The 23,438-nt window shown below is 33.5% G+C and overlaps 1 protein-coding gene across 15 annotated transcripts in view; it reads left to right on the top strand.

The window, feature by feature from the left end:
* LOC123691045 (rho guanine nucleotide exchange factor 15) overlaps window positions 1–23,438 on the top strand; it is a 134,558-nt gene that overhangs the window by 66,714 nt on the left and 44,406 nt on the right. For 8 of the 15 annotated variants that reach the window (XM_045635232.1, XM_045635233.1, XM_045635234.1 and 5 more), the window contains 2 exons: window positions 5,438–8,154; window positions 8,901–8,998. In XM_045635232.1, coding sequence (XP_045491188.1) covers window positions 5,474–8,154; window positions 8,901–8,998 — 2,779 coding nt within the window. In that variant the 5' untranslated portion in view covers window positions 5,438–5,473. Of the gene's footprint in view, window positions 1–5,437; window positions 8,155–8,900; window positions 8,999–20,829; window positions 21,074–22,916; window positions 23,074–23,438 lie in introns of those variants that run through there. The other 7 variants (XM_045635244.1, XM_045635242.1, XM_045635239.1 and 4 more) reach the window with 7 other exon arrangements.

Below are 23,438 nucleotides of genomic sequence, written 5' to 3'. Positions count from 1 at the left end.
CACCATTACATGGATGCAGGCGATAATCTAGCCAAGGTTTCATGTATTATCATAACTAGTAATGTCTTTTTTTGGTAACGGGGAGGAAATCTTCAAAAGATACTCTCTTTTGGGGGAAAAAGAGAGCATGTGGGATTCTTACCCACTAAAACCTCCTCGACGGCCAAACCCAAAGCATGGTAGCGGGGACGCCGGGATCTCTCGTAGAACGCACCAGAGTTCCCGCAGCTATATGCCAGACGATGTGGCTTCCCTGCCTCATTATCGACTACCCAAACTAGTAATGTCTTGGATATACCGGTTTCCTAATTCATCATGATGATTTCCTTCACTGTTTGTATAGTTGTGATGATATAGATAATATTTCAATTAATTCGTTTTTAAATACATTATTGAGTAACGTAGCCAAAGGCTAGATGCTTCATGTTGATATAATGTGAAACAGCATTTGAGCAGGTGCAACAATTGCCCTTGATAAACCCTACCCTTGATAATACACGTTTCTTTTTTTACTTTTTTTCTCCATGGATTTTTGACATAACATGACACAAACGTCAAATGCAACAGACCATAAACGAATAATAAAAACTAAACATTCCAAACGTGTTCTTAATTCAAATCCATTCGAGATATAAGATGGCTGTTCTATACGTTGGGTTTATCTTGCTAAAGATGAAATGATGTATATAATTGAGGCACGGGCTGCTGCACAATGATCAGACGCAATGCACGCGGGTCAACGACCGACGTGAACGAGCTTACTGTTTTGAAATTAGGTTTCCGTGATTGGTCTGCTTTTAGCACGATTTTTATGAAGTTTGACGATAGAAGTTTTTGAATTTTGTTGAAGAATATAGACTATATTCCCGATGGGGATTTAGCCGCCTTTTCTGTTTTCAATATTGGTTATTGTTACAGGTTATTGATAAAAGGTTTTCTATTTTTCTATTCCTATTTCGACTGAAATTGTTAATCATATTAAAGACTTATAAACATGATGAAAAAAGAGAAAAACTTGTCTGGAGATCAATGTCTTTCGGAGTAGAGATCAAATAAGTTAAAAAAAAATTGCATTTTTTTTGCTGTTTCGTTGGAGATAATATCCCATATAAACTGACTTCAAATAAACAAATATTTTCCTTCTAAGCCCAATAGTGTCGAGGTTAAAAAACCGCTAACAAGTTAAATAGTTTTTAATTTAAAAAGGCATTAATTCGCAATAGTTGAGCTATATGTTCAAGGTGATGCATGTAATCAGCGTTAGGCAAATTAATCAGAGCGTGGGCTCTTACGTTTGCATTTCTATCGCCTGAACACATTAATTAATAAACAAATATCAGGTAGGTTATGTTAGGTATGATAATACCCTGACAAAAATTAGACTATGTGCTAATCTAGATTGTAATCTCTTTGTGTGCGAAATTGATAATATCCAGATCCAAGAAAACTTTTTTGCGTAAAAGATTCATCTTTTTTATCTCATGCAGTTTAAAACAGAAGTATCACAGATAATATAATACTACCAATGATTAAATAGCCTTCCTAGATAAATGGGCTATCTAAAACTGAAAGAATTTTTCAAATCGGACCAGTATTATAGTTCCCGAGATTAGCGCGTTCAAACAAACAAACAAATTATTCAGCTTTATAATATTAGTATACATAGATGTATTTTAAATGTAAAATATAGACAAGCTCTTTGTCCGCATTTTCACGCTTTATCAAATACATATTTGTAACAAAATACATGTTCTGTAAAGTGTAAAATATGACAATGATTATATATTTCAACTAATAATAAATTCTCACAGTGAAAGTATAAATTGTGCATTTTATATCTGTAATAACCATTTAAGGTAGGTAAATGTTTGACTATAATAAAACTAAACACACACTAAACATTATTTTTATTGTGTGAATTAGATAATAAAATGGAAAGTCACACGCAAATATGGTTGTTTATCAAACAAGATAAAATGTACTGTAGTAATAAATAAGATTGCCATAAATATAAAGTAATTTCAAATGCGTAATATTGCAGTATTTGAAGTAATGAATTATGAAATGAAATTAAAACAAGCAATTGGCATAATTGTAAACAAACATAAGTACCTACTAACTTTTCCTTTGTCCTATTATAGCATTAACCACAAAGGCTTCTTCTAAAGAAAGTCACGAATACCTTAGCCTTCCATAGAAACTAAGATCTGTCATAATTAAACAGTTTATATTGTTCAACCGACTTCTAAAAAGGAGGAGATTGTCAATTTGAATTTATTTGGGATGGTACCTACTTCAGACATTTTGTCTGGGAAAACCGATTTTGAAGATTCTTTCTCTTTGAATGCTGTTGACATTTTAATTTTGCCTGGTTTTCGCGATTTAGTTTATTTTTAATAATGATTAATTATACTACGTACCTTTATTATTGATTTAAATCGCCTTGTTGTCAAATTGACCGTCCATTCAAATGACGGTAATTTGCGTTCCGCTGCACGTATCGCGATGAAACATTACATTCGACAAATTTGCATTGTCATACGAAAACAATATGTTATATGGTACATTGCGATGTGCCTAAAATATAAACAAGAAGATAGGGATATTTTCAATTGATTAACAACATATAAAAATATATAATATATCTAGCTATGAAAACATGATCCCTTCAAGTTAAAGAACCAACCCTAGCAAATTACCTTATAATATTAATGGATCAATTAACAGTCATCTGCAGATAGCAAACAGAACTTAGAATACGATGTAGATTGGTATTATGCATAGTTTTAATTTAAAAATTTAGTAGATATATTATAATGACACACGAAACTTAAAAATAAATAAATCCAATGTCTTGATCAGTCTTGCATCAATAATTATTGCTCTTACGCTATTAAGTGCTATAAATTGCACTTCAATACGATCTCAACACCAATCACATGCACATTGCGAAATAATCGGACGTTCCGTTACAAGTTACTGTTAACCAAACTGAGGCACGAGGTTAAGGAAACACGCGGCCTTCGTCTCGATGTTTGAATTAAGAACAATATTTTTTTCTAATGATTTCTGTGTGGCCAGTATTGTTTTAAATAAATAATTTTCTAAGGGCACATAATCATTTAGCACGTGCAAAATAGTAGATAAAATAATAAAAAATACGTCTATTTAATTGTAACGGTTTGTTATTTAAAATCATCAGGGAAAAAACGTTTCCTAAATTAAATAATCATGGCTGTAAATTAGTTATGACATTGCGAGAACCTTCGCTTGATTCACAAATTAAAAAAAAATGAAAAGAAAACTAATAAGCAGGTCGAAATTTAAATAAGAAAATTACCGCAACGGCACGTGCGTTAAAATTTTGACGTTTATAATAAACTTTCTATGAGCTTGTGGATTAACGTATGTCAAATGTAAAAATTGAATGTTATATACATTTAATAGTTTCATTCAAATTAGTAATATGATTTTAAAATTTGTAATGAATTAGGTGATGAAAATATTGTAAAAGCAATGTGAATGACCTTGCGTGCTTAATTCATTTTCTCTTTGATGCTCGGTAAATATATCATCATCATCATCAGCTCAAATTCTGAACTTTTCAACTATTCACTTGATTTAGGAAGCAAAAATAATTTCTTGGGACTTCCCGGCTGCGGCCCTGACTAGGTATTCTCTGTCCTTATAAATCCAAACTGTATTTTTTTTTCTAAAATTAAGATATTTTCTCACATATCTCGAGTAAGTAGGTGTTAGAAGTGTTACACGTACGTGTACGGAAAGTATTCATTGTTTCAATCATTGTTCAGGTGTGCAGAATCGATTAGACATGCTCTCGATTAAGCCTAGATACCTAGTTACAAAAATGCTCACCAAAAAGGTCAGACTGTTGAGGAATTTTAACTGAGAACAAGGAAGGATTATTATTTGAAAGCATAGTTTAAAAGTAGGAATTATAGTCCCATATTTGCCAAGATAGTTGTGCTTTTCAAACTGTATCACTGATCTGTTTTTGCGTAGCCAGATACTTTACAAGATCATTAATCAAAAGATTACTTTTTACTGAATTAGCTATTTAGTTTATCGATAAGCTAAGTATTCTTATATTGTTTGGCTCTATTAATTCGTTGTTCAAATATTCACAAAGTGAACATAGAAAAGCAATTACATGCACTAAAAGTAAAATTACTTACGCATGTGTATTCAAATTGGATAAAGTTTAAATAAATTGTATCAGCACTTATTCCTCTTGCTATAATATTCTTCAACCACACATGTGTACTAACGTCACATGGTGAACGTCAACGTTAAAACATTTAGAAATAAAAACAAGCCATTTTAAAGGTCACAAGACCAACGTCCGCTGTCGCAAATAAGGCACAACATGAGGTTAATATCCTCTTCACTGGTTTTAGTTATTATAAAGCCTGTTTAAGAAAATGTGGGCCGACCTCTAGAACTTTGAAAATTGTCTACATCTCAAATGTTTACAAAGATAATAAGGTTGGAAAGTATTTTAAAGATTAATCATCATCATCATCATCATCATCATCATCATCAGCCCATATACGTTCCCACTGCTGGGACACGGGCCTCCTATGAGGGTACAGGCCATAATCCACCACGCTGGCCAAGTGCGTGTTGGCGGATGACACATGTCGTCGAACGTTTTTTTTTAATTCTTCGACATGTCGGTTTCCTCACGATGTTTTCCTTCACCGTTCGAGCAGTGGTGATGTTACAACATGCGAGGATAAATTGAAAAATCAATTTATTTCCTGCGCGCTCGCCTGGTCTCGAACCACGGACTTATCGATTCGAAGTCCGAGGTCTCACCACTGAGCCACCACTGCTCTTATTAAAGATTAATCATAATAAGGTATAAAATGCTCTTTAATCTTTGACGTTAGGTTAATGCTAATAACCAAAATGTCAAATGCCCTAAAGTAGAGGCCATTACCTTACATAGATTACATGACGTATATCAAAATACTGTGAGATACTATTTTTATTTCTACCGTATCGTTTTGCTCTAGGTTTATAACAAAAATCTACAAGAAAAGAGTTTAATGTTCGCACTTAACACGTTATAGCTTGATTAGAATTCTGATCTTGTCTTATGACAGAATTAATCAAGTTAGTATTTCCTTCAATATAGTTAGCGAACAAGTGTTTCACAGAACATTCTCATATAAAACCCGCCCGTGAGAGCCTTTCAACAATACCCTATTCATAAAAAGTTCTAGAAAATACAGGAATGTAGGCATTAATTAATCACTATCTCGAATGATTTCACTATCTAACAATCATTCTGAATTCGTTCACAGCAATTTTATGACATAATCACGAAACTATCGATACTCAATACGATATCATGTTTTATTACGTATGCAAATTACTTCCTACACTTACTTCAATGCTTTAATTGTTCCAGATGGCGTAGAAAACCGGTCGCAGAGATCCAACACAAATGCTTTTTAGCACTCTAATGGAAGGCGAAACAATTGCAACAAACACAATTATATCTTCAATAAAGAAATTCAACTCCGAAGGCAACGAACATGGAACTATTAAGTCGCTACTAAAGAATTTTATTTTGCCCGAAACTGACATGGCTATCAAACAGAAACATAATTTTAGTGAAAAATGCGTATACTCAGTACCAATGAAGCCCCCTATGTCTCCCTCTCATCATCGGAAAACAGTGAGTGAAGCAAAACAAGCGTTCTTAAACTCCACGCTACGTAATAATACACATTGCAAGGAAAATAAGCGTGAACCAACGTTACATTACGCACAATTAGCTATTAGTACGGGAAGTGATGACACAAGAAGTACAGGAGGAGGAAAATATGCAAAAGAATTTACAAATACTCAGAAATATAAGGAAAGATCTCTACCGATAGATATTCCTTCGCCCACCAAGAAAAAGGTTGAAAATCAGCAGCAACGAAAGGTCAGCTTCAAAATAAAGAATGCCTCTGCGTCTTATCGTCGACCACCGTTAGTAACAACAATGACGATAACGAGCAGTAAAGTATCAGAATTGACAAAGAAATTCAATGACTTAGAAAATAAAAGTTCACTAGGCTCAGTGAGACAGTCCAAATTAGTAAAAACAATTGAAGATTTACAGTCTGCATGTTCGGCGAGTAGTAGCTCTACACCTTCATCCACGCTTAGTTCCAGTCCAAATATTAAAATTGTTGTTCGACGTAGAAGAGGTTCCAAAAAGCGACCAAACAGTAGAAAAAGGTGCTCTAGTATGGATTCTATCGATAAATTGCTTTTATCAGATAATTCTAATAGCAAAATTCGTATAATTCGATCTAAATCTGATGGTAATAAAATACCAAAATCACCAAAAAAGCAAGCTGAATCAACTGGACAAAGTGGATCAGATTCTGTTGACGGAACTCCAACTAAACTTAAAAATGAGGAGCCAAGATCACAAAAAGAGAGTAATGTTGTCAAAAATGTCATACAAAAATTTGAATGTGAAATTAACGCTCAACTCAATCAAAGTAATATTATAAAAAGAAACCCTAATTTAAAAGCCAATAGTAGTACAATAACTAACAAAGAAAAACCAAAAGTACCTGAAAAGAAATCGTCACTAGTATTAACAAAAAATATCGTACTAAAAGACGGAATCCCCAAAATAAAGACAATTAAACCAGTTCTAGTCGATGAATCAACGAAACAAGCTCCTCGTCTTTCACCTTCACCTGAACAATCAAAGAAGAAGGAGCCTATTTATGATAGGAAAAAGTTTAAGACAAATTACATACATTCCGAAAAGTTACCATTGCATGTTGTTGAAATAATCCACGAAGAAGTAAACGATGTAACATCAACACCGTTACCTGTAAAAGAAGAAAAGGTTCTTAATGAAACACAGAGTTCAATAGAAGAAAAATCCATTTACCAGGACATAGAGAGTCAAATAACGCCCAATGAATCATTTTTATGGAGGAGAAAAAGTAGTCAAATTTATTCTGATTCCGATAAATCAATATCTGAAAGCCCTTACGGTTTCGTAAGTGTCATATTGAATGATTCCACGGTTTCTTATACTGATGAAAAAAATAATTCTGCTAGTACTGATGATTCTAAATCGAACGAAGTGTCTGAATCTCAATCAACTTTAAGAGGAAGCAATCTCGAATCTAGCTCAGATTTTGAATCAAATTTAATAGAAGCACTTAACAAAGAAGTAATAGTGGGTTTTACTCCTAAACCACCAAAAGAAGCGGAGGTAGAAGATGATTATGAACCTTTAGAACCGCGAGATGATCATATCGTTGTTGTAGCAGTAAAGAGCGATAGAACTTCAAAAATAAACTGTCCCTTACCTGAGATTCCTAAAGAAGTGCCAGTTACTCCAACCAAGACGACGCCTGAAGAAAACATATATCAATGTCTTTTAGAGATGCGGTCACACCCTGAAGGGGATGAAAGCAGTCTTCATAATTATGAAACTTGTGAAAGCCAACTCGAAGAAAGAACAAGAGGTGATGGGGATAGTGACGATGGGTATGAGTATTGTAAATCCCCCGTAAAGCCCTACTGCCTTACATCGAGTTCTGGTATCCAAATTGCTGAGAACTATAACCCATACTCAGCAAATAACAAAAATTACACTATAACGAAATCTGTCAGCGGCGCTTCAACGGTGAGCTATGAGAAAATTGGTTCAGATAGAATCTATGAAAAGATTCCGCCACGTCCGATCAAATCAAAAGAGAATAGCCCAACTAGCAAGCGAGACTCAATAATCTCCGACTGCTACAATGAAAACATTTATGACACAATCAAGCATGCAGATGGAGTGTCGCTATCGCATTGCTACGAGAGTATACCCAACAGTCCAAGTATGGCAAAACTAAACAACAATGCCAAGAAGCAGATATCAGCGGTGCAAAAGCGTCTATCGTTTGACACAGTATCAAATATCAGCCAATCAACGATATCCAGTGAACAAAAGACGAACAGCATTTATGGGCAAAGGTCGGTTCTCAGTTATAATGGACAAGAGATAGTATTCCAAGTGCCGAGCAGTGAGGCAAGTGCAAGTGATAGAAGTGATAGGAGCGACGACTGGGTCGACATTTCTGATGAGGAAAAGACTGAAGAAAAGAAAATTATCATGTAAGTTCATTTACAATCCATATACCAAACATAATATTTCATAGAAAAAAACACTTATTATATAGAAACATGACTTGGATCTTAACAAAATAATAAGGAAGTAAGTTAATTGGTCTAGGCTTCATTTTATGGTGTTAATAGCTTACTTAGCCAATAATTTTTAGCAGTTATCTAGAAGTTAATTATGATTAAAGTTCATTAAAAATTACAGGAAGACTATCATAATCATCTCATACCAAGTTAATTTAGACACGCAAAAATGATCCTTATTGCTCATCAATGCCTCAGATTTTTACATTATCTGTGTAATGTAATATATTAGATATATAACAAATATAAACTTTTATCGTAAACGGGTGACCCAATAAACTAGCAGGTGTATTGCAATGACTGAAGAGCATTGCAAATATGCTTATCAAGTTGAGATTATTTTCACTTTCATAACGTTCAGTGTTGAAACATCACAGGAGAGTGCAGCACTGTATAGTTAAATATAACCATAATAAGATAAATAGCTTTCCGCCCGAGGCTTCGCTCGCGTTGTCTTAAACTTAACAAGTTAAAGTTTCTCTTCTTGAACCTATCTATTAAAAACGCATCAAAGTCCGTTGCGTAATTTTAAAGATCTAGGGACTAGAGATATATATTAGGGACAGACAGACAGCGGGAAGTGACTTTATACTATGTAGTGATATGTACTGTATGTTTAGTTTATATGAAATAAACATTGTTATATTGATCTGCAGTGTTCAAGAGAGGAGACGGGGGCCTAAAACGCACGCCGGCTGGTCACATAAAGTTCGACATCAGTGGCAGAATTCCCCAAAACAGAGCGAAGATAAAGGTAAGATTAAAGCCACAGATAATATCCGTACAAGGCGTGAATAGGTTGATAACTCGACTTGTATGAATTATTTTTTAATTGAAAATTGGCATCTGGATCACTTGCTTTATATGGTGAATAAATGACTAAGTCGACAGGTCCGCTTTTAACGCACACACCCAACTTGTGAATTTTTGAACAACTCTCTACTAATGAGTAATAATATGACATCTGAAGATATCAAAAATTTATTTGATGAATAGTTGAATAACTGAATATGTAAAGTTAAGCCTGCCATTTATTTAATGAAACTAACAAAATAACTCGAGATATTTAATTAATCACGCTACCCATATTTGCGTGTTCAGTAGTACAAATCGAGTTGTCAACTTATTACCGCATCAATAGAGCGATATATTATCTGACAAGTAAACCTATTAGTGCAGTCATTTTAGGAAGTTCACCTCAGAATTCGAGATACCCAACTGTACGTCTATATATTATACTTGTATATTAACACCCTAAAAGTTGTCTCAAAACCTACATATGGTAGGGTGTAAGTGTGTATTAAATTTCAAGGTCACAAAAATCGTTTTTTTGGAAATATCTCATTTCCTATGGGTTTTTTGCTATTTGTATTTATTTTCAATATTGTAGAATAGAAAATTCTCTACAAATTTTGTTTGAAAATTTTTTTTATACGATGAACCGTTTTCGAGTTAGAGGGCGGAGAGCGCGCGGTCACAGCATCATTTCAGATCAACCGGAACTATCAATGATTATAAATATTTGTCAATTTTTCTTAACTATTATATTATATTTTATCATGTTTTTCCTAACTTATCCACTTTTTATTCAGTATTAATTTATTTAACACTTACCTGCCCATGTACCTAATTGCAGAATTGTTAATGAAAATATAGGAATTTATACAGGGTTACCGGGAAAGTCGTACAGAATATTGAAGGAGGTCATTTCTGATCGAATTGGTCCCATAATATGGTATCCGAAACCTAACCGTTATGGAGATATTGAATTTTAAAGATATATCATAAAAATCTTTTTCTTTTGGCTTTTCTATCACTTTTTTTTGGATTGGAGCTACTAGGGCCCGGTTTATTTATATATATTCAATTAGAAGACATGCCAATTAATAAAAATGACCAACAAAAACTGAACCTTTTACTAACAGCTTCATAAAACTCGTAACTTCATAAGCTCGATAACAGTTGAAATTAAAGGATTTCCACTAATTGTTTTTAATTTTGAAGTCCTTTTATAAAAAAAATGTATGGCACTTATCCTGCAAGTAATTTTATAAACTTTTTCGTTTTCGTATTCAAAAAGGTATAACACTTGCTATTAAATAGGCCAAACATTGACAAAATAACAGTTAAGTAAGCCAAGACGAGTCAAAATTTGGATGGGATTAAAATGGGACCAATTCGATCAGAAATGACCTGAATAATAACGTTCTTCAATATTCTGTACGACTTTCCCGGTAACCCTGTATTTGAATTTTAACCTAATTAATATTAATAACTTCTTACATGATGAAAAAAAACAAATTACGAATTAATCTTTTTATTAAGAAATATCATTTATTTTTATTGAAAGTAAAAAATGGAATAAAGGGTACAAAAACTACAATTTATAATTTTAATTATCTTCTTCCTCTTCATCGTCATCTTCTGGCTGCTGGTAAATTTCAAACTGGTCTTCATTATCGTCTTCAACGACATTTGCCTCAAGTTCTTCCATGATTTCAGAGTCAAAGGTTCCATCTTCGTTAATGTCGCTCTGATATGGTAGAGCATTGAGACAAGCTTGCCCATTACATTGGCCACAAGCTAAAGAGCAAGCCCGCTTTCCTGCATCCGCATCGCGAACCACAACCACTCTTGCAGTTGCAGAAAATTGCATTTTCGACCGGAGGCACCGGTTGACCTGAAATGATGCTGTGACCGCGCGCTCTCCGCCCTCTATCTCAAAAACGGTTCACCGTATAAAAAAATTTTTCAAACAAAATTTGTAGAGAATTTTCTATTCTACAATATTGATAATAAATACGAATAGCAAAAAACCCATAGGAAATGAGATATTTCCGAAGAAAGCGCGATACAACCGATTTTTGCGACGGTGAATACATTGACAAGTCGTCGGTGAACGACTTGATATGTCTGTTTTTGTTATGATAAAAATCAAAATAATTAAATTCTATGTAATAATCTGAAACGTCGATTCTTATAAAATATAATGCAATGAAAAAAAACAAAAATACAAAAAAAATGGATTTACCAATAAAAAAGTAAACTTCAAAAGGCTGCCCTGTAAAGTATGCATTTTCGACTTGTCAACCTATTCACGCCATGTACGGATATAATAATTATTAATACTATTTATACCGATTCTGTATTATTAGAAACATTTATCTGTGCTAGAAATATGTTTATTTCTCATTCGAATACAGCGCCATCTATTGCGAAGCTTGAAAACTACGTGCAAAAGCTTGTTCTAATATTGAACGTCATTACATATGGTGACTGTAGATGTCACTAGTTTTACACCAATTAATCGATTTATTTGATAATATACATAATTGGAAAATTAAAATAGTTTAAAAATAAATTTCGATATGCGTAATTATTTTCAATCAATCATCAATTATTTTCTAATTAATTCGTAATTACTTTTACTCGTAGTAAAAGTAAAAAGTTTATATAAGTAATGAATATTCATCATTGGAGTGAAGAGAGTTATAGAAAAAATCTAGGAAAGATCGAATGCCTCTTGCGCAAGCGCAGGCGATTATGCAAATTGCAAAGCATCCTACGCGAATAGTTTGTGTAATGTGTTGACCGCAAATTTGTTGATATAAAATCTGACCTCAACACTTCCAATTGTGAATATTACTATAATACATTTGGGTAATTTCGACATATGCGTTTCCAACTTCAAATTATGATTTGAATTTAATAAGAAATAAGTAGCAAATTATTGAAGGTTTACAGGCTTATATGTATATACCTAAGTTATCTATTATATAAAGGAACTAGGGAAAATAAATAAAAGTATATTCAAATTTAAATTACATTTATAAACAAACATCACACCCTGTATACAGTGAGATATGTATTGTACACATCATATTTTCCAATAAAAACTGCACAACATTAAAGATGGACTCGCCAATAAAATACAGAATAAATAACAATGATTAAAATAAATTCTTTTAAAAATACTTATATATTGTTGTCTAGCAGTGTAATAATGTAAAGGTTGTATGCGTAGGCGCAGGAATCCGGTAACAATATTCTAAGTTTGCGCCCACCACCGTCGGCGCATGCACAAAGCGCCGGTAACTTAGATTCTTATGCTAATTATAAGTTACTCCCATAATTAGTTAAGTTATTCATGTAACCTATTTACAATTTCATAAAAAAAACTTGAATCGTAAAATATAAATTTAGTGTTGACACTTGACTCGTTTGTTAACTCAAGTAGTTAACAAACGAGTCAAAAAAGTAGTTCAAGTAAATTATCAAGTATATTCTTTTCAAAAGTCCCTTTTCGAATATAGAGCTAGTTTGTTATAGATTTAAATCTATACGCTTGTAGGTACATTAAAAACCAACATTGCATGCTTAAAGCTAAAAACGTATTGATTTTCATGTAAAAATAGCAGGTTGCCTTTCAAATTAATCGGATATCATTTGACCTACAAAGATACGATTACAACGAGCTAGTCCCCGTCCGATTAGGGCCCTTCTGGCCTCCTCCACTCTAGCGACAGCTCAAGCCGAGGTTCGTGGTCCCCGTCAAGGGGGGACGCCCTTGTGCATGTCGCTACCAGGGTGAACCTTCAGTTCACCCCCGCGTCCGCGTTAAAATGTAGTAGCCCTTCTGGCTAACATTGAGAAACACCTTACAAAAAAAAAAAAAAAAAACGAGCTAGTTTTTGTTTTGCTCAAAGAGAATTTTAGGTACATACCTATATCGTTAAATTGAATTGTCAAAAAAAGTTACCTATTAGATTAATTTTATGATTATTTTGTGTAATAAAATATTTAGAGTTTAGACTTTGTTTCATGGAAAAAAATTAATGAACAACAACACGGTTAATTTTTTTTTTGTTGGAACAATTCTTATTACATCCATTATGTTGCGTAATTGACAGATTTTTATAACAATGCAGATCAAGTTGTGTCAGGTAATTAATAATTATCTATTAGATTATTAGCTAATATACAAGCAAATATATCTCTAAATCTACTCCCAATCAAATCCCTCCATATAAAATTATCATAAAAAACATACACAGACTAACCAAACGAACTCTGAACACAACAATTACCTGTAGGCATACAATAGCAAATTTACCAAGCAATTCCTAATAATTCGTACTAGGTAGGTACACAACCTTGTGAGCTTCATACGAATGTCAAAACTGACAATGTTTCATAGTAACGAAATGATTGTCATACATGCAACTTGTTTCTCACGACTCAACAACATTGACGTCCTTGGCCGTAAATAGATGTGAAAAACAAATGCACGCTTCGACCATAAGGCCCCGTTTCCACCTGCAAGTAAACTTCTGCAAGAACTGTCCGACAGTCTGTCTGACAGCAGCTTGCATGTGTAAACTATGTTGCAAGTTCTGTCGCGACAGTTTGTCAAGCGCTTCTTGCGAGAAGTTGCGAAAGCATGTGTAAACATGACTGCGTCTACTCGCGACAGTTCTCGCAGCTTATCGGTCTAGTTCCGTATATCTCGCAGCAAGCTGCAAGTATCGCCCGCACGGCTTTTGATTTTTGTTTATTTGAAATTAATGAGTCGTGAATGCTCTTGTGAAGAATGAAGAAACTATAAAGTCAATAGGATTATAATTATGAGATCTTAAGGTGGAATAATGTGATTATTTTTTGAAAATGAAATGAAATGAAAATTTATTTGTTGAATTGTGGTTACAAAGTTTTTATAATAAATTTAATGTCCGCACAATTCACCAACACATTGGCATACAATATATTTATATTATGCTCTTATTATGCTTATCTAATTTTATAATTTAACTAAGTTATTATTTAAACAATATATTATTTACATTAGTTCATTAGATCATTTTACATTAATAGTACACATTATAAATTATAGTATACGATTTATTTCACAAAATAGAATAGAAAAATTATGACAGTAATTCCTATCCCGTCACTCGCAAGATGTGTGTAAACACCTCCGCGATAAGTTGCGATAGTATGATCCGCGAGCTTCTCGCATGACATTTATTGCAGCAATAAATTGCAGGATATGTAAACGATATTGCAAGTAACTCATGCAAGACTTCCGCGAGTTTACTTGCAGGTGGAAACGGGGCCTAACTATTTGAAGTATTTTATTTAACCGACTTCAAAAAAGGGGGAGGTTATCAATTCGGCCGGTATATTTTTTTTTTTTATGTATGTACACCGATTACTCCGAGGTTTCTGAACCGATTTACGTGATTCTTTTTTGTTCGATGCGGGATGGTGTCGAATTGGTCCCATAAAAATTTTATTCGGATAGGCCCAGTAGTTTTTATTTTATGAGCATTTTTGTCTGTATTTGTAAATGTTGCAAGTGCAAGTTTGAAGTCGGTTGTTTTTAACGCAGTTATCACTTGTTTTTTAATTTATAGATTTAATATAGGTTCTAGTAGGCAGCAACCGAAAGGAATTATACTGAAATAATTTATAGCGAAGCAATTATAGTATTTCTACCTTTATTACATATTTTATATTAATAGATAATTAGATTTATAGTGCCATAAATGTGAATTTAATAAAAAAAAACAGGAGCTATAATCGACCAAGCACTTCCTACATAATAATTAAAATAATTAAATAAAAAAATCAAAACGAAACGCATAAAAATAAATTAAGATCGTGACCCCGTTTACCAAATTAATTCGAACTGTAAATTTCAGTTTCTAATTTAAGAAAAAATAGAAATAAATGCATAGTTTAACATTAAATAATGAGAACAAAAACATAACATACGGATATTATGTTCATTGTAACATTCAAGAGATGTTTTGTAGCGCCCTTTATTTGCAATATAATAATGACAATATATGTAATATATTTTTATGGATTAAGCGTGATTTATGGATAAGCGTATACGATAATCTTTCTGAAATAATTATACCTAATATTGAATATATGTATATACTAATATTATAAAAAGAAAAGGTTTGAATGTATGTATGTATGGTTTTCACGCATAAACTTCTGAATCGATTACAATGAAATTTAGCACAAATAAAGAGGGTAACTTGGATTAACACATAGGATAGGTTTTATCCCGGAAATCCCACGGGAATGGGAATCATGCCGGTTTTCCTTTGAGAACGCGGACGAAGCCGCAGGCGGAAATCTAGTTTAAAATAAACTAATAAAATATGTTTCTAAATTAATCTTAAAACAAAAATGTTATAACCAATTAATAAGAAAAGTACAACCATACATAAATATTTAGTTACAGTTAATGTAATCGATAAATCAACAGAACTAATTCTCAATGTAGGTACCAATTTAACTTATTTGATACAATTAGTATCGTTTAAGTTTTCAGGTCACAATCTAGTTCAAAAATATCTAGATTGTAATTTGCTTTACCTATTGTATCGGCGGATCCATATATTATTATTTCATATAGATGTCGCAGGCAATTTGTATTATTTCGCCGTTGTTAAATTGTTTTTTTTTAAGTGGGAATCTTACCTAAGATACCCTCGCTGCTTTAGACGGGATGCGGGAATACTATCGTAATCTTCCGCATGTCCCGCCCAGCACGTGCCCGTTTCCAAGCCCTCCACGAATTGCCTGTTTCCAGAGCTAACCCACCCCCTTATCCAAACCATAAACTTCTGATTACGAATTCTCGACAAATTACTAAATGCCGAGGAATACAATTTGCCCGTAACATACCTATAAATGGATTCACCGATTTCTCACAATTTACAATATTCAATAGAACACACAGTCCATTAGAAACTATACAATAGTTATCGTAAAAAATAATTGAAGACACGTGAAAACATCGTGAGTAAAGTCTACGACCTACGTCAATCAATTAGCACATTTGACTTTATTTCTCTATGCTTCTATGGGCCTATGACTGTATCAATAATACATGAAAAAAGTTGAAACAATAAATAATTAATGATGTTTTTTAGACGTGGTTCAAACTGTGGTTTAAACCGTGATTCCCACCGCCTAAATAACGTTGATAGACATTGTTATTACGATGTTTGTGTTCAGTATAACTCAGTATATTTTAACAAATAAAGACTACAAAGTAGAGTAGTAGTTAGACATTAAAATATGCTGCACTTAAATTTCTAAATATAAAAATCTCCATGCTGACTTTCCATTTTTTTGCATTTTGTGAATAATTTATTCTTTACATTATAAAAAGAAAATATCTTAGCTAGGCAGAAATAATTAATTTATCAAAAACCGTATTCGCCTGCAAATAATAATTGTCAGAAGTCTTCCACCATATACATAACGTTTAGATCTCTACGTTTTCAAACGACTTAAAAAAGTAGGAGGTTCTCAATTCGATTTGTTTGCGTTTATTACCTCAGAACTTTAGACTGGATGAATCGATTTGGTTTTTTTTTTATTTTAAAGCTAGTGTTTTTCTTCAAATGGTTCAGTTCTGACCATTTGAATACGTGTTTTAGTTTATTGTTAAAAATAATATTTAAACATAATGAAATTTAATCAGGGATGCAATTAATCGTATAGCATTCCATTCCAAGTTACCCAGTGTTATCTAATTGTATTATGAGCTATGTCAGTAATTCAATCTGGCCACGTAATTCGACAGGCCCAAGAGAACTTTGCATAACTCTATTTCTTCATGCTATAAATTCAATATGCAGATACTTCTATAGGTACCTACAATTGAATTTGAATGATTAATGCCCGGTTCCTATATTCAACGGATCGTCATAGTATCAAAGCTACTATCCGTTTTTCTAGAACTAACTACGAGTCGTTAATACCGTTCCACAATTTTATTTCTTGACGTGCTATCGACGGACATCCGTTGGTCATAAAAATACCGAGCCCTCTTCACTCACAGATGTGCGTTTCGTTATAAGCCAAATTGAAATTAAAATTACACAAAATTCAGGACAAAATAAGTTAAATATACAGCCGAATTATAAACTTTAAGAATAAAGTTTCTTATTAATAAAGAACTAATACTAAAGAACTATATATTTGTAGACATCTGCGTGATAATTTTCCTTCTAAACAACCTAATGCGTTACACAGAAAGCAAAAACGGAACGTTTTTCTCGCGCACGCGTGCATTGCTTGTCAGTTGTCAAATTATTGTCATTCATTGTTGATTCATTGTCAAGTTTTATAATTAAAGAATAACAATACAACGATGACTGTTTATATATTTATTAAAAATGGATATTACGCCGGTAAGTACGCCTTTATATTTCTTCTTTAAAATCGTCTGCCGCTTACTTTTTGCTTCGGACACTCTTAAGTCAAACAGGTATTTCTGTTACAGAAATCGAAGAAGGCTATGAGTAAAGACGAGGTTGATCAATTATAACCAGTAAGGAAACTAATGCTTCTACTAATAAATTAAAGGATGAATGTTGGACTTCGTTGACCAACACATTTAATGCAAAAAGTGGTCAAATACCAGGAAAACTTTTTATTTTCAGCCAAAAAATTCAAACATAATAAGGATGATGGACAAATATTATGAAGAAATAATTGAAATACTGAACACACAATAACTAATTAATTTTTGTATATTATTAAGCAATATATCTAGACATACGGTAGAAAAAGAATTTGTTAGTACTAAATGTAAATCTTATGTAAAAAATGTATTTAGTTCAGAGAGCCTATTACAGTGTTAAGGAATAATATAATATAGAAGATGATAATCAATGGAGGGTTGTCGCGTAAGAATCACAGGACAGTTCTTTAGCATATATTATGTAGTTACATATATTATTATGTAAAATTAAACTGTAATAAAGAAATAAAACTTTTATTCCATTTTATTATGTACTTTTATTTATTTTTTATTATTTACAATACAATGTTTAAAAAATAAAAAATGAGCAGTGGTGGCTCAGTGGTGAGGAGCAGTGGTGGCTCAGTGGTGAGACCTCGGACTTCGAATCGATAAGTCCGTGGTTCGAGACCAGGCGAGCGCGCAGGAAATAAATTGATTTTTCAATTTATCTGCGCATGTTGGTACATCACCACTGCTCGAACGGTGAAGGAAAACATCGTGAGGAAACCGACATGTCGAAGAATTAAAAAGTTCGACGACATGTGTCATCCGCCAACCCGCACTTGGCCAGCGTGGTGGATTATGGCCTGTACCCTCATAGGAGGCCCGTGTCCCAGCAGTGGGAACGTATATGGGCTGATGATGATGATGATGATGATGATGTTTAAAAAATTGATTTCTACATTGCAAACATAGACATATATATATATACTAGTGGTCCGCCCCGGCTTCGCCCTTGGTACATGTTTATGTTTTCTTTCCATAATAAGCATCCTCGTACTTCAAGGAATATTATAAAAAAATATTTATCGAAATCGGTCCACCCGTTCACGCGTGATGCCGTGACCAAGGGAAATAGGTCTGCCACTGATATCGATATTGTGCCTAAAGCATAGAACCTCAGCGTCAACTGTAATTGATGTTATGGAGATACCCCATGATTCCTGAAATGACAACATAAATTAGGTATGTGATAAGGTTAGACGTGTTTGGTATAATATTAATGCCTCCATTAAACTAACCTGGCTCCTTTTATTCGTACGTCTGGATAAATTTCAAGAAGTAATTGTTCAACAGATTCTTTATCAAGTCGAAATCTCAATTGAAATTCGTGAGAATCCAGGGTCGCAAAAAAATCCACTCCTTCTCTATAATCTATACTCTTTCACGCCCACTATCTTCTTCCGAAATTCGATATAATATTAAACACTTCTCTATCACTATCTGAACTCCACATTTCGATATTGAAGCGGAAACAATGAAATAGTAAGAATTTAACCGCCCGAAATCGACGGGTAAACAAAATGCTATACGAATAGTAACTTTGACAGCATAATGACGTGGATTGTGTGTAAAATTGATGCTTTTTTGACAGACTGTTGTATCTTCACTGTCTTTTGTTTGCCACGTTTGTTTAAAGTGCTAAATGTACTTCAGCATGTACAATGTACATTGAGGATGTTTCTTTTTAAACACGCTTTTATTTGGTTTTTAGAGGATGTTGTAGATTTTGATTTGCTGACTTTATAGAATGTTTCGATACCTATTTCTAAACCTAGATAAAGTGATGAAAATCTCTCATATGAGAGATGATTATAGTTACAATGCGTAAAAGTTACAATAAAGCCTACAAAAGATAAACAATGCTCAAAAGTGATTTGGTTCTCATCGATTATAATTTTATATGGCTTGCAAAAGACAAAGACGAAAATAGCGATGAAATCGAACGTGGGATCAATTTACCCGTTGCACTATCGGTGTGACGTCACTAGAGTACTAGACATGCGGTTTTTGCTAAGAACGAGCCTGTGTTGTACGTATTCACATATTGATTGAATTTTGAAATAAGGAAAAGTCGCGTTCATCAGAAGGTTGGATTCATTTATATATGAAGATTAAGAGTTGGAAATTTGTCAATTGCTTAAATTTTAAAAGAATTATTTTTATTAGAAACAAACAGCAAGATGATTCGAAGGTTTAAGATTAATCACACTGTTCGCAATTTGATGAATTCCAAGAATACCAGAATTGGCTAGATTTAAACATTTACGCATTCAGCTAGAATTTCAACGTGCATGATAATAAATTATCCTACCACTATTTCCAGACGTATACTATCTTAATCAACAAAACCCTAGCATTTACATCTCAATAGATATAATATATTGGCGCAACTGAAACCTGTTTTGTGAAATGCGACTCCACCAGTTGCAGACAATTGAAACAGACGTCTAGTGAGGTATATATTGAATTACTTTAGCGAGTGTTGAACGGACTTATACAATTTTGGTTCCTCGATTTTGATATTTTATCGCATATTCTTTCAGTCACCTTTTTCAAGGGTAGCAGAATTCACATTCCAATTTATTCACGTTATTTGAAGAACTTATTGATTCCATATTTGAAGGTATACTTGAAACCTTATTTTGTTAAACATGCAATTAGCTTTGTGTGATACAGTATCTTATATCTATACACAAATTGTGTCAAAGATGATCCTCATAAACGTAATCAGCATTGTCAATTAATACATGATTTACCATTACCAAAAGGCATTAATTCCATAGTCAATGCAATTCCAACTATTCATAACGTTTAAGAATATTGCCAGGTGTAAGATAAGGTCAAACCATAAACAATTTGACGCTTATTGTAGCGCAGTTGAACATTGGTCTTCAAAGGTCCAATTTACTCTACAAATAATTTAGATAAGTACCTAAATATGAGAAGCTATTAAAGTTAGAGAAAAGGTTTTTCTCATTACATAAAGAAAAGCCATATTCTCTATTCTAAAAGTAAAAACAATAATCATCAACTGACAACAATTACTTAGAAACCAAAGCGTGCTTGCGTGCGCGGACAAATGATTTAAGATATGTACAAACATGGCGACTCTAATGACTTACAAACTGTTTGTTTCCTTGCATTCACGCAAACAAGAGACAAGTTAGGGTTGATACTTAAATGGAGAGTTCAGGTGCGCCCACGCCGCGGCCGGCGAGTGCTACAGTTCGCAGAGGGAGGGAGGGCACTGCGCAACTCCGCGAGTTAGCCCTGCGCCGCGATAGCAAACGGACGTGTTGCCTCCGCTCGAACAGTGAAAGTGCTAAACAAAATACAACAATACGAACAACTCGCTCGAAAGTCGTCAGTGTCTTAAACCCCTTTTTAAAACCTGCCGGCAATGTCATGTCGTTAACAGCGAGAGTGATATTTACATGAATGAGTGCGTTTAACTCAGTTTGTTTTTCATGCTCACTTTCTATAACAAATGTACGCTTTTATTATTATACTGCTTATTTCGTCACGGCTCAGTTCGGTCCATTAAAGTTACTGTGTGTTGCTTCATCTTTTATCTTCGACCGGCGTTCTCAAAATGTACTTGACTTACAAATAACTAAATGATTTGCAACATGTTTCGCATACGCGAAGCTTACGAAAGACCAATAACAAACTTTTAGATAAGGCATTTGTTTAATAGCTTCAAAACCGGTAAAACAGCTTTGTTAATTTAATGATGATCATTTGGACATACATTAAAATGTCCAATATTTCAAGTTCCTGGTCCGTAAATGACATAATCTGAAATGTTATGTTCAAGTTACTTACGTTGCGATCTTTAGTTGTAAAATTTGTCTGCAAACCACAAATATCAATAATTCACGTTTCCGCAATAGACCTGCTAACGTAAATGCTGATAAATGCATATATGTAAATCAGTACGCAAATATGTAAATCAGGTCAGGAGTTATACAAGATTGCGTGTGGCGGAAGCCAAACCTTCGTCTCAACCCACTAGCCTATACTAGCCGGAACCAAAAACCACATTAAATTCATGATTGCTCACGATTGAATTACCATTTAAGAGACTGAGATGTTTAACATTCCATTTGTGATTTTACCTTCTTTACTATGCCATGTCAAATGATGTGGTCATAGCTATGATGTATTCAGAACCTCATTTAGCCGTTGCAATTAGGAAATTGCAAAGTTTTAATTAATCCAAAAACGCAGTGCTAAGAACTTGATATTTATTCCAGGAAACCTCTCATATTGAGCAAAATTTCCTAAGAATGGTTCCAATTTTTGGTTACATTGTAATTTCAATTTCAAACCATGTACCATAATCCAAAAAACAACCTTAAAAGCTTTCGAGACACCGTCCATGAATCATTTACAGATTTCCAGACGCGAAAATCAAGAATATCCTGTTTTAGATAAATGAGTAATTGATTGAAATTTCGCGGAACAACTGCAGCTATTGTGTCGCAACTCGAAATGCTCTGATTGCAACGCCATCGCCATATATACAAACACAGGTTTCTATTGAATTGTGTAACGGTTCTAGATAAACTCTGCTACAGAGCTTACTGGCCATGTAATTGCAAAGAAGACTCGTAAATTTGCATAACCCAGATCTATAGTGATCGGTAGCCCTTTGCTTCTGTCTTTTGAAATTCTAATAGTTAGCACTATTACGAGTAGTTAAGCTTAATCGGACTATTTATCCTGAAGGTTTTTGTGTTTTCAAGTAGTGTTAGGGAAGATACCAATCATAGTATTCCCATTATTTTTTTACTATGGTAAATAAGTAGGTACCATATGTCTTAAACTCAATCCAGAAACACGAGTAATACGAGCAATAAATTATGAAAGGACCTGGCATAATTGAAAAGAATTTTAAATGTATCGCCAAACTGAACATTTACACAGCATTGAAACTAAGAAAAAATGAGATCTCAATACCGATAGTACTAGTTGACCCTGAGCCGGCGACCGTTTCGTTTTCCTCGACCGTGTATACATTTGTATATAATAAATGAAATTAAAAGTGTACAACTTACGGATTAACTTTGAACTCTTTGACATTCTGAATTGATTTTGAGAACAAATTAGGATCTAAGCTGTTTGATGAAGTAGCACATAAAAATGTACTGTAACTGTTTCCAAGATTTTCTAATTGATTAATTATTTATAGATATGATCGTTTTTTTATCCTTAATTTGTTTGATAACTTACTCATTATTAACTTAACTATTAACAAAGATATAAAAACAAACTGAGATAGACTACCCTCGATGGACATGAAACTAAAGTTTACACTGACGGCTTTCAGAACTCTATCAAGTGATAAGCAATTACAGTGATGTGATGATCATTTTAAACAGTGATGATGTGAAAATGGTGCAAAATGGTGGCAGAGAGGCCTCCAGTGAACGGCGGAGTCGGTCCGCCGAGGCCAAGAACTTTCCGAAGGAATTGTGGCGATCAAGGTGCTTTAGACTTCTGATTATCGTGGTCATATTTGGACAGTGATGACGCGATACCGCCTTCATGATTCAGACTTGTGACATAATAATTTGGATGCTCTGATGGAGTTTCTCTTTTTATAAAAATTAATGTTTATCCAATTTGAAAAATATTAAAATAATGTTTATAGCAGTTCTAATTTTTACCATGATAAAAATTTGACTAGCTTGTACAGCATTATTTTTTTATTTCAATATGTAGTCATTATAATATTGTCATGGTTGTGTTATTATTTTTTATTGAATCACAGATCCATTTATTATTTTTTGCAATATACGAATTTAGTAGACTATCTTTTCTCAAAGTATATATGAGTAAACTCCTGAGG

Source organism: Colias croceus, chromosome 4 (genome assembly GCF_905220415.1).
Source record: "Colias croceus chromosome 4, ilColCroc2.1".
Lineage (NCBI taxonomy): Eukaryota > Metazoa > Arthropoda > Insecta > Lepidoptera > Pieridae > Colias > Colias croceus.
Note: the sequence above shows the minus strand (reverse complement) of the source record. Positions and strands in the feature narration are given on the sequence as shown.